Source organism: Morone saxatilis, unplaced genomic scaffold (assembly GCF_004916995.1).
Source record: "Morone saxatilis isolate NCDOM2014 unplaced genomic scaffold, NCSU_SB_2.0 Contig23, whole genome shotgun sequence".
Classification (NCBI taxonomy): Eukaryota; Metazoa; Chordata; class Actinopteri; family Moronidae; genus Morone; species Morone saxatilis.
Window position 1 is genome coordinate 18,211,282 of NW_023339796.1, and position 19,030 is coordinate 18,230,311.

The window sequence follows — 19,030 nt, forward strand, 5'->3', positions numbered from 1 at the left end:
TTTTTTTTTTTTTTTTTTCCATCAGGCGCTCCGGTGCCTGGCGGGCGCGCCCCCGTCTAGATTAGAAGGGATTACAGTGTTTTTAATATAATATATAGTTTCTATACAGAGGCTAAAACAACAGCCTGTGTATACGCGTTTCTATCTCTGCCACTGATGTATGTAAGGTAAATAAAAAAAGGTGAAAAGGTAAATAACATATCCTCAAATTCTGAAAAAATAGGATTATCATATGAAATACGAAGATATGCGAAGTGTGATGAGGTCAACAAACTCACAGTTAAATGGGGCATTTTGTAGAATAATGATACAGGGTTATATTAACACAACAGCACAAGTTAAAAGCCCAGTTCATCCATCTGCTGTGACCACATATTTAACATCACAGTATTACACATCCTTCTCTCGGTCATTTAATAGAATAGGTTAGTGTTGTACTGCAAGCGTTCAGAGAAAATCACACTAAATAACATTAAATAGCATTGCATACAGGCCTAAAGAATATCAACAACTACAACGTAAATATATAGGCTTATAAATGAGAAAAGAATATTTTTTTCAATTACGCAATTCTGCGTGAGATAATAAAATAAGCAATTTCGACAAAGATAACATGGTTGGGTAAAATAGGCTTTCTTACAATATAAATATCTACGACTGAATACGAATAGGCCTATTAATATAAACTCAACAATTGCCTTCAATGTAATTTTGGAATAAAAAATAAAAAATACTCTGTTTTGGTTTTGAAAAATCATAATTTATAAACATATCCAAAGGTACTGCAGAAGCAAATACATGTAATAGCTTTTCGTTTTATGTGAGATTAAAATAGAAAGTTTGCTTGTTTTTTTTAATTATGAAAGAGCGTACGTCTGTTTGGGTTAAACTAACTCACAGTAACTTAAAGACACATCTTCATGTACTCCACATGTGCCGCATGCTTACAGAACTTGCACTCTGACAATGAATCAAACAGTCTTTGTTGACGTTTAACAAACAGCACATGGATTCCGCTGAAAACCTCAATGGCCGTAATTTTATCCCACGCCGGCTTCCGTAGAAGCAGGAAGTGGTTCCGTCGTCGTTTTGCGACCACTCACTAGTGTCATCACCGGCTCATTTAAGTCTATTCAGAGCTTTCTGCAGAGGTAAGAGCTTCACTAAACACCAGTGTTTCCTTTTAGTGGCTGCTGTGGAGAGAACTAACGCAGGTGGGATTTGTTGCGGAACAGGAAACAGTGTTTATGGCTAACCTTGCTAACCTTAGCTGTAGCAGGATGGAGGAGAGCGGCTGGCTGTGGAAAGTGTTCACTAACAGCTGTGAGCCTACAGTTTACAACACAGATAGATAGAAATGTAACGTTAAAGCTGAACTGGACTCTAACTGCTGTCTCTGTATCGGCGTACAGGCTGTACACAGGCGGGTTTATTGTAAGGACAGGCAGGCTGAGGATCAGTGCATTGTGTTATAGCTAGATGTATGTAGTTTAAGATGTATGTAGTTTCTGCATGAAGTATAAAACACATATCTCCCACATATTATTCCAAGACCTTATGAAGCCAAGTCTCCAACATTATGCCCATGTTGCTTAAATTGATTGTTTAAAATCAGTTAACTCATCAATTACAGTTTAAACACATAATCTGAAATAGTTCTTCAACACAACACATTTTTACTCATAATGGAGATTTGAAATGCGTCCAATGTTGTGTGGGTCTGTGTTAGGTGGTAATGGGTGACATCCGTCAGTCGTTGCTGCCTCGCGATGTGCTGAGCGCAGCCAAGGAGCTGCTGTATCACCTGGACATCTACATCTGTAACCTGGTGCAGTCGGGGAGGCAGCCCCCTCAGGTCGACTCCAAAACCCTGGAGCTGGTGGAGGAGTTCATTCTGCACGCACCCAAGGACAGAAACACCCCACCCAGGGTAACGCATGACCCTTGAATCCTAATACATCTGTATCCAAAATATATATGCACCAATGTGGACCGCCAACCGCTTGTCCTTTTTCTTCCAGAGGATGAGCGCTCTCCAGGAGCTCCAGCTGTTGGAGATCATGTGCAGCTGTTTCCAGGAGCAGAGCCGCGATACTGTCCGTCAGCTTATGTTTTCAGCCCTCTTCAGTCTCCAAGGCAACCAGGCGGATGAAAGTCGCATGGCACTGTTAGGCAAGCTGGTCTCCATGGCAATCGCTGTGGGCAGGGTTCCTATCTTGGAATGTGCTGCTACCTGGTTACAGGTGAGGACTCAAACATGTTTAAGTGTTCCATTTGACTTTTAGATGTTGAGCGTGAGGCTAGTCGGAATGAATGGATGTACTGAACATGTGCCTCTGGATGTTTTTGTGTCCTGCAGAGAACCCACCGTGTGTACTGTGTGCGCCTGGCTCAGGTGCTGGTAGACGACTACTGTAGTATGGTGCCAGGCTCGGTGCCCACCCTGCAGAACATCCACAGTGCCAGCCCACGCTTCTGCTGCCAGTTCATCACTGCTGTCACCACCCTCTATGACCTCACCTCAGGTACTTTGGTGGGATAACACAAAAGTGCCAAAACAACTAACCTGGAGTCCTTTCTTTCAATGTTCTGCATCCTTTTAGTCATTTTAACTATGTCTTTGTGTGTGTGTTTTTAGAGGAGCTCACCCCTCCTTTAGAACTCCTCCAGATGATTGCCTCGTGGATCCAAGATGACCCTCGCCTAGTGCTAATCACCTTCCTGAATACGCCCCTCTCAGGCAGCCAGCCAATCAGCTCACTTGATGTCACACCATTAGGGGGGTTGGTGCGCTGGTGCGTCAAAGCGCCGCTGGCCTACAGGAGAGACAAAAAGCTGGCGTTGACCAATGGCACCACTGAGAGCGAGCCAGATGTGGGGCCTCTTTTCTCTGCTCTCCATCTGAGTGTCCTACAGGTGTGTGGTGTGATTAGACACATTTCCTTACATTATACATTCATATGCAGTTTACAAAACACCTCTAACATACACAGTGAAGATAATCAAGCCATTATCCGTCCACATCTAGGTCTTCATGCTTTTGCCGAACATACTTAATGAGAAGGGTTTGTTCGGTCGTCTGGCACTGCTCCAGATGGAGTCCTTGGCCACGTTGACCTCTGACCTCTCCAGGCTGTTGGACCAGGCCGACAAACACACACACACGTCATCCGCAGATACACACGCATTGTCCCAGCTGACCCTGGATCGGCTGGCACAGGCCCTGCAGGTGGCCATGGCCAATGGAGCTCTGCTCTGCTCGAGAGGTAAGATTGTAGAAAGGAGAGATGGATAAATAAAAAGTAGTATAGATGAGGCTAGAAAAGTGGATAGAGGAGATGAATTAGATTTAAATTTTAGGGAATATTCCTGCCTTGTCATAGGTTAACTCAGTAGCTGCACCTGAGATTGGAAACTAATTTGACAGATATTAGAGTCCATTTGTCTCTGTCCTGTTAGTTACCGCTGTGCTGTCTACTAAAGACAATATCATACTGAGAGCTTACAAAGCACTCAAGACATTTTTAAAGATCCACTGTGTACCATTTAGGAAGATCTAATGGCAGGAATGGAATACACACTATAGGTATGTTTCCATTTGTGTATAATCACTTGAAAATAAAGAATCAATGTACTTAACTTATTTTCATAAATACGCCTAATAGCATCACAGTTTCGTAGCCAGTGCATTTTCCAACAGGACTGAAACTGAAAACTTTCCTCATATACATCTACAACACCTCCACCTTCTTTGCTGTAGACCTGCAAAGGACAACATTGTGTGAAAAGCTACAGATTTGAGCTTTAAGTGGCGACTAAATAAGTGACTTATTTGATGGCTTGTCATATGGATTGTCTTGTCATGCTGGGTTGATTGAATATTTCATGTTGCCTTGTCTCTACAGAGGACCTGAGAGCCATCTGTTCCCGCCTCCCACACAACAAGTAAGAACCATTAACTGCCACTGGTTACTTTGTTTCAGCTAGAACTATATAGCAGAAGAGTTTGACACGCATAGCATCAGCTTAAGGGTTATCTGTAGTCTAATAACAATAAACACACACAAAATCAGAATTATTTAAAGAATTGATAATAGCTAATTGTAGTTTTGATAGGGACTCTTTGTATTGTGGGTCTGTCTCAACCCTCAGATTTTTTTGTTGTGATGTACAACATGTGTCCACAGTTAATCAAAATAATATCAAAATCCCAATATGCAAATCGCAGAAGCTGCCATTATATCATAAGGTTAAAATAGCATTATAATGAAGTACTGTAGAGCGGAAGAGATCCCCTGGCCTCCAAATCATGTTTGGTAATGAGCAATATGATGTTTTAACCATATTGTGCCGCCCTAGCCTAAACCTGACTGATACTTAACGTTTTTTCGCTCCATCTCAACATTTCTTCCCTCTCCTCTTCCTCATCTGTCTGTGTCCTCACTTCTTTTTGTATTCGTATCTCCAGTTTGCTCCAGTTGGTGCTGTCAGGCCCAGTGATGTACTACAACAACATCCACACCCCTCCGTTGGCCTTCAGCCCGCACGCGGCTCACTCCCCCATCGCCACACACCCTGCACACACCCCACACGCACCTCTAGCCACCCACCCCTCCTCTCACCCTCAGTACCCCGCTCAGCCTTTCATGACGGGGATGCCGTTCCCCTTCCGACCCAGCCACTAAAATAAACTTTGTTGCGTCTGTTTGTGTGTGTGAACGTTGGGCAGTGAGGTTTGTTGGTGTGTATGAATTACTGTGTGGGTGATGTATTATGTATTATGATGTTAATAGGCAGATTTGCTTTTGCTAAAAGTCTGTGAGGCTAACATGTTTGTCCAATAAATATTTTTTTACTGTACTCTGGTTGTTCTTTATACCCGCCACTGGTGGTCACTGTTGTCCTTCTCCCTGCTGCAAATACAACACATCAGCTTTCAAATGTCACACATACATATTCGAATTATTGCAAAGTACAATATGGCATGGAGGGAAAACTCTGCCATAGGCTTAATAATGCTTTATGTGAACTGTATGTGTTATAGAGCTCTGTAATGTGGATAAAATATATTGTTTACAGGAGTAGAAACAAAATCTAAATATCAGCACCAAGAAAGACTTGGAAAATAGCAGGGGGATTCAGAATAAGCTCTCATTTGAACCATGTGAGTGCATGTGTACAAACCATCAGAAGCTCATACTGAGCACAAAAAGCATAAATATCTAAAGGTAGACTGGTCAGACTGTTCCAAACCGTGGGTCATTACGCAACCAAAGATGTCACAGCCAAGCCCTGTGTGCATAAGCATGGCCCCTGTTATTGAACAGATAGCATATCATCAGTCTGCAGCACACCAAAAAAAATGTTTGACCCTCCCCAGGACCCAGCTGCTCTCATCCAGGATGAGAATTGCATCATCCATAGTAGTCTCTGCACAAGCGTCAGTGATGGCTGCCTTTTACGTCAACATTTAAGTACATTGCATGAACATTTAGAGTAAGGATGGCTGAGTTTGGGGAATCCTAATCAACACGCATGATTGTTTTTTATTTTTAATCTTACTTCCTCATAATCTATCTTTCCTGTTCTGTATGCTGAGAAGGAAATTAAAATACCTCTGAATGTCTATGTGTGATCCTTCTCAGTGTTGCCATAATTAGCAATCATTACTTCCTTGTATATTTATATCTATACTAGAAATGTCAACAACATCCTGGAACAACGGTGCCAAGATCAGCATCTACATGTTGTAACATCTTAGATTCCAGCTGTCACTTTGTCACATTGTCTTTGATACGTGTACAGTGGGTGCTGTTGAAGGATTGTTCTGTGTTCACACACTGTAGATTGCCCTGTATGGGGTCTTCCCCAAGCAGAGCTCATGGGTGGGACAGTGATAAGGATATCTGTTCTGGGACAGTGATGCATTACTGTTAGACTGGTGGAAGGTGACCACAGATAATATTCGAGTGAAAAAGGCGGGATCAAAGGGAGGATAAGAGAGGATGAGAGAGTGCGTGTTCATATATGGGGTTTGCTTCTCTAAATCGTACAGCAGCTGTCAGTGGTGGAATGTCATTAAGTACATTTACTCAATCAGTCAGTGTGGTTCATGGAATATGTGCACTAGACTGTGTGGGTGAGTGGGTTTGGACTGTGTGTGTGTGTGTGTGAGACTGTGACTGTACCTAAGTTGCTCTCTGGCTTGCATCACCACAAAGTCCCAGGTGTGGTTGATCCTCTTGTGCAACACACTGTACCTCTCCTAAAAAAGGAAGAGGAAAAGTGACAAGGGATGAATGAGAAAAGAAACAAAAGCACAGACAGAAAAGAGAGGCCTGTTAGTGCAAACCTGTGTGCGCGTGTGTAGATTTTACTCTGAAGTGTGCGTGCGTATGTGTGTGTGGGTGGGTGAGTGTGCGCATAGATGTGGGTTACATATGTAGGTACGCGTGGTTATTTATTATTCGTAGATCTTTTTTTTAAATACACAGAGGATAGATTGCTCAACCAATTTCGTTGTAACATCTGTGACAATGACAATAAAGGAATTCTGATTCTGATTTAAGTACAAATTTGAGATAATACTTTACTTGAGTATTTTCATTTTATGTTACTTCTCCTCCCTACATCTCACAGGCAAATATTGTACTTTTTATTCCACTACTTTTGTCTGACAGCTTTAGTTTCTTTAGTTTTTTTGTGGTGATTTTGAATGTGAATGTTTGTGATAAACTGAAAGATTGTTTCTTTATGGGCTGAATTCTCCTACTTCTTGAGTTAAATAAACTATTTAAAAACCCTCTTGGATTACCTGGAAAATGCCTGACAATGTGAACAAAAACAAAATTCGCAATACCTTCTACTGCACCTTGTATTTGATTTTGCCAGTGTACAATGACACTTTGTGCACGGTAATACAGTATGTAGTTATGAGTTGGTTTCAGAAGAGTTTTTGGTTTGGGCAGGTCTACGTCCCCCCTGGCAGGTGTGTGTTGTGGTTGTGTAAGACTGTCTGTGTCAGCAGCTACAGCAGAATTATGGTTTCCTATGAAAAAAAAACCTCTCAAGGCCAAACACCAAATCCGATTCACAAAGAACAAAATTTTCCAACCTAACCATAAACCAGATGGGTGAACTTTACTTTTGAGTCTCTGAATTGAACCATCAGCCCACAAACGTATGCTCAGCTTGGACATTTATCACACAAATGTCACAATAGGGGTTTAAAGGGCCAGTGTGTGGGAATTGGTGGCATAGAGGTAAAGTTGCGTAATTTCTCCTTCACGCTTCACAGCCCATTCTCTTTTCCAACTTATCAAATACAGGCGTGACCAGTGTTCAGTTGGTTACAATAACTTCACTGCTAAATGCCACTAAATCCTACACACTGGTGTCAAACTCCAAAACTGATTCATCCGTTAAATAACATAAAGCAGAGAAGTAATTTTCACTAACTACTTCCCCTATATTTTGGTTTTGAATAACTACAATGCAGGTGTTGACTCCATTTACACTTCCTCTGCCATCAATATAGTAACAGAAATCAACCTGAAAATGACCTGCAGTTTCAGAAGTAACTGAGCACCTGGCAGTTCAAAAGTATAAATGAATATGTGCAAAATGAGAAGGCATCAAAAAGGCAAAGAATAAAAACAAATCTCTTTCACCTGGCTTTGTAAATCATGTAATAGACAGTATACTGTAAGAGAATATGTATACAGCATGAGGTATCATTAACAGGCTTGTTTAGCCAGATCCCACAACAAAGGAGTTTATCTGTAAAAGATTACAAGTCCAGCTGTGGTTGTCGTGAGACCAGCCTCATTTACTTTTCTCAAAGAAAAGATCTTTGCCACTGAGCTTACATCCTGAAAAGCCTGATCTCATAATTGACATTACCTTGGAAACAAACAGAGCTGGGTGTTAAGGAAGAGGACGTAAAACAGTTTTTAAATTGGATTTAGCAGCATTGTGGTAGACTGAAGGCATTCTTCATTGATTTATTAGCAGCAGTACAGTTATTGTATTATAGCATTTTACTATATTATTGCATATATATATCTTATAGGAACACAAAATAGGCACAAGTAAAATCTGTAGCAAATGTCACAGCAATCTATTGAATATACACTCAGTGCACAATTGTTGTATGTTGGCTTCCCTAGGGCCACACCACTAGCTACAAATACATTCTGAAATCAAGTTGTTTTGCAGATAACGTGGGAGGAAGTCGGGAAGTCATCTGAAGTTCCTCAACGATTGCTTATCTAACGTCTCATGGTTGGGATACACTTACTTAATTGGTTAACTGTTAACCTTTTAAAAACAAATACATTTGTGCTTCTGCATTGGACTTCACAAAATAATTCTACTTAAAGTCTCCACTCAAAAATATGTTTTTGTGCAGAATTATGTATGTGCAGAGTTTGACACTAGAGGGATGTTTTTACAACTTTCACAAGTTTCTCTGTGCTCATTGAAAATCTGATTTTAAAGGGTGGGGCCTACAAGCATGATTTGTGTAGTTTAGTGTTGTGTAGATAGGAAGTCAACCCTGGTCCAGTATGTAAAGTGTGATGTACAAACTTTAAGCCACCAGTGCACATCCACCTAGAATAGACGTTACAGTGAAGTAGGAGACATTTTGTCCAGAAGGAAAACCTAAGAAAGGAACAGAATTTGCATATTCAGAGATGTCTTTTTAAGGAAGTTAATGTGGAAATTATACATTTTGTGGAAAAACATGTCTCACACATATTATTGTTGCAAGCAGACTATTATTATATATGTCTTAATACATATCTGGAGGGGTTCTTAAATGATATTTATTCACAAAAGAGGATGTTTTCACATGTAAGAAGGAAACTGTCTGTTGAAACTGACTGTTGCATGGCGTGTTTCCTAATCATTTCAGCACAGTGGTTTGGTCTTGCAGCCTTCTGACTATGTGTGCATACACAGGTGTTTCTTCTCTGAATTTTTAAAAAGTTTGTTTTGTGAGAAAACGTTGCCATTGCTGTTTTCGCACAGTTGGAGTATTATTACAGTTAATAATCCAACCAAACAACACAGACTAGGGCATTATCATTACATATTGCTTGACACCAGCTAAACAACATCAGTGTCGAGTACTGATCACACAGAAAAGAGAGACTAGAATTAAATCTCCCAACAGTCTCTATGGTGACTTTACATTCTTGGCCTGCAACCACATGAAACTACAACAACGACTTGCTGTAAAAAATGCTGTTGAACTTTCAGAGCTCTAAATCCTTGCTTGTGAGACTGCTCACAGAGAGGACAGAAATAAATTCCTGTCATGTCCAACGTTTTGTTAAGCAGGAGATATACAGTAGCTGTATAAGTGTGATCTTGGGTCTCTGCATGCATGTTCTAAAAACCTGAGGATTTTAAGGTGGTTGATGTTGGGTATAGAAAATATAGTTCTTGTAAGTTGCACTGGCCACTTAAAATGTCAAAGCAATGATGGAAAGTGACCCAAAATGTGGGAATATTATGCTGTGGGAAACTTATTAAAACCTGAGCTCAGACCCCCAATGAATGGTTTGCACAAAATATATGTTAGCAGCCTGGCACCGGGCATAAACATGTAATTACTGAAGATACCCAAAAGAGCAATTATAGGGACAGCAACACAACCTGACTAAGGTTGTTTTGGTGGTAAATAAATGGGATTGCAAAAACAGCTATCAAAAAGTAAAAAGAACCCCTTGTTTACAAAGATTTACTAATAATTTACCACCACTGGCGACTGCTTTGCTCCTGCCCACCACAAATGCCCAATCACAGGGCTGTTGGTTTGTCAACCATGTCTGTATGAACATAACATTGGGTGATATATAACCATATTATCAATATTGTCTCAATTTTAAGCTGCTGGAATTTGGAGTTGCGTGTTGTTGTGTTACAGCCAATCACACTTTGCACTAAATAATTCACCATGGCTTCAGTAGGATTTCAAAACCTTGCATGTGAAGTTTAAATTGTATCTGCATTATCTTATTATTAGAAAAGGGAGCTGAAATGGTCCCAGACAACTTCACTGGAAAAAATCTGTGTCTGACTTAGTCAGCACACTCAAGACCAAACTAAATAGGCACTGCACTTCCTTTCCTTTCCTAGAGCTGATATTTTCACAGCTGCAGCAAGAAGAAAACGCTATTTTGTGGACTGTGGGGTCTGAAAAGTTAACAGTTCTGGGCACACTGGAGTTATGTTTGTTCTTATTTCAAGGTGAGCAGCAGATGGAAGTCGCCGATTTGTCTGTGACACACTGGGGGGGAGGTCATTTAAGGTAATATGTAATACATGACTGACACAAACCATAGGATTCTTCCTAAAAAAATACTATTACTACTATACTACTAATATTTTACAACAAAAAACAACTAAAAAGAGGACATACAACATAATGTCTCATTATTTTTACCTTTTGATTTATTTCTCATGGTGTTCATATAGGCATAGACCTTACAGACTATTGTTCTTATGAGAACATTTAAGTGAAGCTTAATTGCTATTTTTTACTAAGAAATAAAGTGAAGCAAAAGTAGATTACAATGGAAATACTCAAGTAACAGGTACTTTCCACCACTAACAGTGACCTTATTTCACCTTTCTGTTCTCATCTCATTAGAGCAGTGTAGTTTTATTTGAAAGCTTTGTTGCTGTAGTTGTTCCCTTCTCGAATGCACAATTACCTTACAATAATTTACCTTTTCATTACATTAATGAAATGAGTGTAAACATAAAAATGTCACACAGCCTCACTGAGAGTGTGCAAACGGCACATGTCCTCAACCAGTGAATGACAGACCTCAAAACCACGCTCACCCAACCGGATCTCGCCATGATTCATTTGGCGCTAGAAGGAGACAGAAGGCGGAAGTGACGTTGAGTGGGTTACGCCTGTCGTCGACTCGCAGCCAATCCGAGAGATATAAGTAGTAACGCATGGTCCAGTCAAGGGTACCCGGCGAGGAAGCACATAGCAAGGAAACAGCAAGGCGAGGAACCTCGTGTCACAGGCTGTCACAGAAGAAGTGAGTCGGTTGAGCGTGTTGAAGACAAGGTGAGACTTTATTCCGTGACAAACAGCTAAGCTACCTGCTAGCCACGGTAGCTCAGACTCAGCGGGCGTTTTAAAGCATATTGTACTGAAACAACTACTTCACATACTGCTCTGGAAGGACGTCGGCTCTAGTTTTATCTTTGGAGGGTTCATATCACTGCCAGATATCCTGCGTATTGAACATAATATATATAATATACTCCATTTGAGTAATTTAAACTAGCAGACCCTTAGGAATGAAACGCGTCCTAGCCAATGGTCTTCACGTGTTCAACAAAGAGTGCGGGTACGCCACCTGTCACTTTTTTATTGGGTTTCCTGTTTGCCTCATTGTCTTCAGACAGGACTCGCTCTTCAGTGTTGGTTGTCACGTTGCCAATGCAACGAGGGCGCCATGATGAGGACAGGCTGCGGTCACGTTCAGCTCAGTGTCCCTGCGCTGAGTGGTCGGTCAGCTACAGGCTGTCTGTATGAGCCTTCCTGCTGTTACCGTGTCAGTGTGTGGACACTCGCACTGACCTTGACAGGCAGCAATGGACTGCCAGGCTATCTTTACTACAGTATTCATAGCTGTAACAACTAGTCTAGGCAGATTTCAACGTGCTCTTTCCATATTTAGGTGGAGCGGTGAAATGCCTCTGAGAGTTTATGTTAATATTTGCTGGTACGGGAAGTGGATTTGGTTGTGAATGAGATGGCCCTATGGCAGTGTGGTATAGTGTGGTGGAAGCATTGAACACACGGTTCAGACTAGCAGCAGGTGGACTTGACAAGCCTAACTTGCATTATAGGTGACATACACAGCAACACTGTTAGAACTTTAGTTAAGTTTTAGTGAGGGGGTGTTAAGAGACCTGCTTGCGTTTTCATTTTCTTTTTTTAAGTATCTGTAGTAGTATTAGTTGTTTTTTAGTTTCTTTTCAACTGCCTCACATTTTGAGTATCCTCTGTCAGTGTTAGGACAGGTACACACTGCAGCGCCACCTGGTCATCCGTTTATAGAGTACTACTACCACCAGAACCTGCATTGTAGTTTAAAAACAACAAGAACTCTGATTAAAGCTGACAAGAGGCCATTGTCTCCTCTTCATAGGCTTCAGCTGCGTCCTGTGTTTTGGTTCCCGTCCATAATTCAGAATGTGCTGCTGTTCTTTAAGAATACGTCTTGTGCAGACCTAATAAATGGGATTTGCCTGCCTCACTGTTCTACTTCGTTTTCCCATGAGCTACTTGGAGCTTTTCCCCAGTGTGACTCTCACATGATTTGCCACTGCACAATGACTCCTTCGCACCCCTGACCCCTCTCCCCTTCTCCTCTCCTATTTCCCCCTGTCGTTCTTTTTCTCACCGTCTCCTTTTGTCTCCCACACCTCACTTTTTTCCCCCCTTCTCCTCTCCTGCTCTCCCTGTTTTCATTCTTCTTTTTATCCCCATGTCTTTTTGTGTCCCTCATTTATTTCCTATATATATATCCCTCTATTTTCCTTCTGTCCAACAAGCATAAAGTTGAAGGAGTTCCGTTGCCAAAAACTTGTAGAGTAATCTGGATCTAGTTTATTATTTTCTTTGTAAATGTATTTATTACTGGGGATTTAAAATGTAACTCCCAAATAAAGAAAATTATCAAATTAATCAAGTTTTATATCACTATATTATTGCTTCCATATCTATATTTAACTGTTAGTGTGTATAATTGTTGAAGAGTGTATTTGTGTGAGACATTTAAAAAAAAGTGAACGGGTGAATTAGTTGTCTTTCATATTTTTGGTGCAGTACACCCAGCACTCAAAATTAAAGATGTCCTGTTGGCTTGGGGACCATTTTTTAAAAAAAAAGGAAAAAAAATGGCACCTGGGACACAAAGATAATGTGTCTGGGACAATTCTGGACAGTTAAGACATTTTAATGAAATTATGTCTGGAACATCATGTCACATCACGGCATTTGAATCATTAGTGTTCAGTTTTGAAAAATGTAAGGTAGCTCACACAGAATCAGTCATAGAAAGCCAGTGTCGCCAATTTTGCTACTTTCTGATGTAGCCACTTTTCAGACACTCTTAGCGACTTTATTTCTTAAAAGCGACTAGCAGCAATTTAGCAACTTTCTATAACTTTCTCTTTCTATAGTGTTCCTATAACTTGTAGGTAAATAGTTAGTTTGACCTTCTCTCTCACTCTTTATCCCCGGATCTCTAGATTAGACTTCCTATAGTGTGTATGTAAATAGTTTGTTAGGGCTTGTAAATATTTAGTTTATTTGAACTTTCCCTCCCTTTTTTAACGTTTTTTTTACTGCCAACGTTTTTTATGTCCCTGTACTGAGTTTGAGTTAATGATATTCAAAGTGTATGTATTTAATTTTCCGTTGCCAGGTTTGCATGTGCACTGAAACTTGCAGAGTTGCATTTATTTATCAGTTAGAAATAAACAGTAACTCAACCAAAGAATGACTGAAAGAATAATGAGAACTTACAATGGCCGAATATCTAGGAGATTTATTTATTTATTTTTATTCAGATATAACTGCAGGGAACAACTATCAGAACTGCCATGGGGGACCAGAATGAGTCGATGAATTGAAGCGAGTTACTGAACTCAATTTACTAAACCATAACTATGTAGACTGAAAAATAGTTGTTAAAGGTCCAGTGTGTCACATTCAGGAGGATCTGCAGGCAGAAATTGAATAAAATATTCCCAGGCGTGTTTTCCGCACTGTATAATCACTTGAAAATAGGAGTCCTGGCTCTGGATAGGCCCTTCTGTATTTTTTGCATTGTCTCTTGGAGGTTTTCCCTACTGGCATTGTGCTTGTTTCCAGTTAAGGTTCAACCACTAGTTAGACCGGGTTAATTATATGGTATTTTAATGTGCAGATCCAGGAACTCTTCAATGATCTAACTGTAACAGGAACTATTTGCCTCCGTAAAATCCCTTCATACCATTTCATGAAATGTGAAAGCAACAGATTGTTTTTACATGAGTTGAAGTTTTGCTGCAACTGCTGAATATTCACACAAGCACACAATTTGCTGATGGCAGATGGCTTTAGACTAATAGGATAGGTCTTTAACACCCAAATGATAGTTATTACATTGTCATTGTTATGACAGATGTATTTGAGGTTGCACTGACTGGTAATAATTATGTATGTAATGTTGACTTGTATGTAACTTGAGTTATATCAGCAGTTTATAGTGTACCGCTACATTTGACTTTAAGTGTAAGCTAACAGTGGAATATAACATTCATGTTCACACGTTTTTAGTCAATTCAGTGAATGAGTGTGATTGATTCAGTTACTGTATGAGAGAAGGCATTTTTGCAACTTCTTCACCCATCCTCCCGTCATCCCACCCCCACCCCCTTAGTGACCCTCAGCTGAGTTCACAATAGTGCTGTTGTAATGTTAGAACACATTCTTCTTGCCACAGCTTCTATAACCTATTTATGAAGCAATGGCTACTGTTTTTTCTTCTCAAAGGAATTGGTTGACCTAACACTATGAGGAAGCTACTTTAGCAACATGTTTGACCTTGGAAATCAGATAAAGTGGCCTGTGGCCTGTCAAATGCTAATGGTGATATTTAATCTGTCTGCAGGGCTATGGAGTCCTTGAGGTTAAATTTAAATAATGATGATAACCGATGAGACTACAAAACAGTTCCACACATTTAATTGTTTTGCCCTTGACTGCTCAGTGCGTACATGAACTCGCTCCAACATCATTTCTTGTTTAAGTTTAGGCGGGGTAGCATGCTTTCCTATTTGACTAACAGGTATTGCCTGTGAGTGCAGTTCCCAGAAGGGCGTGACTTTTGCTCTTACTATCTCTTACACGCATGTGTCTAAAAAAAAAAAAAAATACTCAATGGAGATACAAGTTGTCCCTCCTAGTCATGGTCACAGACTGCTACTAGCAAATGACCCCCTTCAAGGACGTAAAGCTGGCTGACACATTTTAGTGGAGTTGGTGGAGTACTGTTAAGAGTTGAGAGTTTGAGTTTGCTTTTTGTTTGTGCGCATACTTGTGCATTTTTGATTTTGTGTTTTGTGTGTTTTATATTGCTCATATCCATATGTCTCAACTGAAAGAGTAGCTAATCTGATTAAAGTATTAAGGTCCGGTATGTTTGGTATGTAAGATTATAGACATCTTGGAGAGCAATTAGCTTTACAAAGCTGCTTAGCCTGCTCTGATTCCATTTTTTTTTAGTCCATATTTAACAGCTGTCTGTAGGTTGTGTTTGTAAAGTGGGCTATGAATAAGACAAAATGTCAGGCTACTCACTTTTTTTTTTTACTTTGTGACCTTTTACATCTAAACTACTTGTTTTTAGTGGGGTTGTATCACCCTGCACAAGGTTATGGAAGGCAAGGGAGGCGGTCTGAAGCCAACTATGTTCTAAAGTTAGCTGTACTTCATAATGCCTAGAATAGCCAGTTAAGTTATTGTATGGCTGGGTTCCAACACGTCTGCGCCCTCATTTGCTTTATAGAAATGCACTTGGAGTACAAGGTTAGGCCTGTTATCTATGCTGTCTCGGAGGCTTGCTGTTGGAGTGAAGCAAGGCCATGCTTTGGAGCTGCAAATTAGGGCAGGCTTCCCTGATCGTTTGTCCCCTTGGCATTTGCTCACACAAGCTCTCCTCACGCAATGTCCACTTTAGGATCTCCCTCCAGTGGAGCTTGTAAATTGGCCTGTAGGGGTCATTAAGAGTTTCTCTCTGCTGTCTAGCTGCGCGGCACACATCGTAATCACCACACACAGGCTCAGTTTTCTCTTATTTTCAGTTTCACTTTTGTTGCAGTTGCATTGAGCAGATGGTGGGGATATAAAGTGAGCCAGGTTTGACCGTTTTTGGACTGTGTGGTTTGTGATTGAACCTGCGGTCAACAAAACGGTTTCATTCAGTCCGAAGTTCAGTCGCTGTGGTTTAACCCCTGAGCCCATTTACTTCTCACATACAAGTTGATTAAGAGCTGTTGGATTAACTCAAGGCTCGATAAGACCAGGGTCGTTTGAAGAGTTTTGTTTTTCTCTCAAGGTCTGACAGGGTAGGAGAGAGCTCATTGGTGCTCTCTCAGTCAAGTCATCACGTCTCCACACTAAAACTGGGATTAGGGTTTGTTAAGAGTTGCTTTGCTTATGGCTTAAAGGTCAGTTGGATGGTAGAAGGAACTGTTAAATACTACTAGCTCTTCATGGATAAACCTCTGTCAGAGGATTTCACTGTCAAATGCTCAGTTTGGCAGTAATTTGCAAAGGCTTTGAATGCGTAGATCTCAGTTGATTTTCACTCTTTTGGGTGAAAAAGATGAGTTTGGAAATATCAAATTGTTGTGCAAGGCACTGGTATCGTCTCTCCAGTGCATCTTCAAGAATGCACTCAAGTGAGTTGCGTCAAGTGAACAACAGAGCCCCTTAACTAAGATGTTCTATAGCCTTTTGTTCCTTGTTAACTATTGGACAGCCATTTGAGTTGTCTTCATGTACATTGTTCAGTGTTTATTGTTGTAGAAACATGATGTAACCTTCTATTGTTCACATCCATTTGTATTACACCTATTTGAACAAAAAACTACACCTGCCCACCATTGTGCTTTTTATAGAGAACAAGGAAGTGATAGCACTCATTGAGTAACTTCCCATTACAGTAGAATAGTTACATTGTTGTTGTACAGGTACACGTACACTAAAGAAGAAACGAAACAAACCAGATTGGTCAAAACATGTTAATACTTCTCATGTTAACCAAATAATTTATTCTTTTCAGTACATGAGTTACTACATGTGTTCTACTACTTGTCAACCTTTTCCTCTTGACCACGGTCGATAGTCACATACACTGTTGCCGGCTAAACCACAGCTAAATTCTCTTATTGACTTTACTGATCTGTTAAGTTTTAAATAATTACATTGTATTTGGTTTCCTTTAGTATTGGCAAATATCATGAAGCAGGCTATGTAGTCGGTTGGATTCACAAAATTGTCCCAGCTGTTACTCAAAGGCAGTCCATAGCCAGCATTCAGAAAATGCCAGAGAAAGCCATAAAGTGATTCTGCAGTGTCCCAAGTGTCAGATATCAGTGAAGCAATAGAAAATTCACTGAGCTGCCATAAATTCTATACTGCAACATTGTTTCTCTCATACCTTAATGTGCATTCATAAAATAAATGACTGTTCTGGTATAGGTATAATAATACGTATAGGAACTGTGCTGAAAACAATACTCTACATGAGCAAAGTAATAGTAGTTGATCAGTCACGATCAAATGTTTGTTTTGGGATAAAAAGGACCAGTCTGACCTCCTATATCTGCAGCACCATACAGAGCACGCCCTCTCTCCTGATTACGATCACACGCATGCCTCTTCTTCCACAGTATTTAAGAAAATATATACAGAAGAGTTGCATTTCAGGTCTTGTTCCTCTGTTTGAATTGAAACCTTGCTTGGTTTGGCTTGTCTTCTGGATCAAAGCTAGTGGGAGGCTAGTTATTCTGTAATTGTATTCTTCTGGCAATGGAGTTCACATGAAGGCATGGAGTCTGTGTTGACCTGCACTGGACACTGGTCTTTTGTGCCTAGAAACAGTGCTGCCTTTCTAGTTGGCAGCAAAGGAAACCCCATAGATGTTTGGACAAGAGGTGGGACGTGTTCTTTGGGCACCCCCATTATTCCCATAAGTGAGACAGTAACGCACTGTACAGACACTTATACCTACAAGTACATAATACTCTACCTAAAATCTGTCTTTGAGTATAAAACATTCATCCCTTGTGTAGACTAGACTGTGTAGAGTGGATTGTCATTTTTAGAAACAAACTGTGATAAAGGTAACAACAACCGATCAGTCTGCAGGCCTGATGCTTCACTAATAGACTCCTTGTTTGTTTCCCTTTTTAGATTCCTGTGAAGCAGCAATGGACCAGGCACGGTCAACGATATCCAAAATTGTGAGTATCCTAACTAGTGTGTCAGCCTAAATCCTAAAATGACAAGCTTTGCCGTAAGGTATTATCCTCACCTTATTATCAGAAATGGGTGTTGTTGTAACTCTCCATGTTCCATAATTGGATGTTTTTTTTCTTCTCTTCTCAGTGACAAATACTTTGAGATTATTTTCAGTATGGATAATATTGCATATGATTGAAGTGCTGTAAATTCAACTTTAGTAAGATTGGGAATGTGATTTATTTATAACTATAACTACTGTGACTGTACCGCTTTCAAATGACACAAATGTTATAAAGGATTTATAAGCTGAATGAACTTCTGCCAAGTTGTGAAGTTGGTTTATTTTTGGCTGTCTCCTGCTTTTGTCTTTTTAGCTCTTTCATCATCATTCATTCTTTTAATCCTTTGACAACTTCGGACAACAAAGGACAGCAGAGCTTTTCTTTTATCTTGGTAACAATTATGACTGCAGACTTTTTAGTGGAACATGAATTATCATGTTTTTGTAGTCTATAGACTTGATGGCTTACCAACTTTTACAACATGCACACATTATTTACTACAACCTACAGCCATTCAAAGGTGTTTAAAAGGTCATCCACTCATCAATAGTTTACAGACCACAGATATCCTCTTTCATCTCCCCTGCAGCTCAGGTGCACAGTTCATGGGTCTGTGGCAAGTGTGACCTCTGATCATAGCTTTACCAATGTTACTAAATCTTTTAGTAATGCCTTTTTGTAATAAAGTATGGCTTTATTAAAAAGGCGCACCCAAACCTGTATTGCTGCTTTTCGAACATTTAAGGATAATTGTTAATACATTCACATCCTTAATGTGTTATAATAATAATATATATTTTTAATTTTATTTTAATGTTTAATGTATGTTTTGTATGCTACTGGATACTAGAATTTCCCTCGGGATAAATAAAGTATCTATCTATCCTATCTATCTATCTATCTATCTATC

General features: G+C 40.1%; 2 protein-coding genes across 3 annotated transcripts in view; both read left to right on the forward strand.

Annotated features, from left to right (window-relative positions):
• The first annotated feature begins 1,013 nt into the window (after nt 1–1,013).
• cunh7orf26 (chromosome unknown C7orf26 homolog) lies at nt 1,014–4,860 on the forward strand. 2 transcript variants are annotated; one of them, XM_035670341.1, is made up of 8 exons: nt 1,014–1,151; nt 1,730–1,930; nt 2,022–2,243; nt 2,360–2,525; nt 2,639–2,916; nt 3,029–3,266; nt 3,906–3,945; nt 4,469–4,685. In XM_035670341.1, exons 2-8 carry the CDS (start codon nt 1,736–1,738, stop codon nt 4,683–4,685), a joined length of 1,356 nt encoding a protein of 451 aa, XP_035526234.1. In that variant the 5' UTR covers nt 1,014–1,151; nt 1,730–1,735. The 2 variants fall into 2 exon arrangements, with proteins under 2 accessions (XP_035526234.1, XP_035526235.1); XM_035670342.1 differs by lacking the exon at nt 1,014–1,151 and having other exon boundaries at nt 1,736–1,930; nt 4,469–4,860.
• Nucleotides 4,861–10,956: 6,096 nt separating this feature from the next.
• LOC118334158 (transferrin receptor protein 1-like) overlaps nt 10,957–19,030 on the forward strand; it is an 18,041-nt gene continuing 9,967 nt past the window's right edge. The window contains exons 1-2 of the mRNA XM_035669977.1: nt 10,957–11,095; nt 18,008–18,057. Coding sequence (XP_035525870.1) covers nt 18,025–18,057 — 33 coding nt within the window. The 5' untranslated portion in view covers nt 10,957–11,095; nt 18,008–18,024. The remainder of the gene's footprint in view (nt 11,096–18,007; nt 18,058–19,030) is intronic.

Bases quoted from the DNA above. Each gene is read 5' to 3' on its own strand.
- cunh7orf26 (XM_035670341.1), top strand. From the start codon at position 1,736: ATGGGTGACATCCGTCAGTCGTTGCTGCCTCGCGATGTGCTGAGCGCA. The intron at 2,917-3,028 runs GTGTGTGGTGTG...GTCCACATCTAG, and splicing joins TCCATCTGAGTGTCCTACAG to GTCTTCATGCTTTTGCCGAA. The intron at 3,946-4,468 runs GTAAGAACCATT...TCGTATCTCCAG, and splicing joins TCCCGCCTCCCACACAACAA to TTTGCTCCAGTTGGTGCTGT.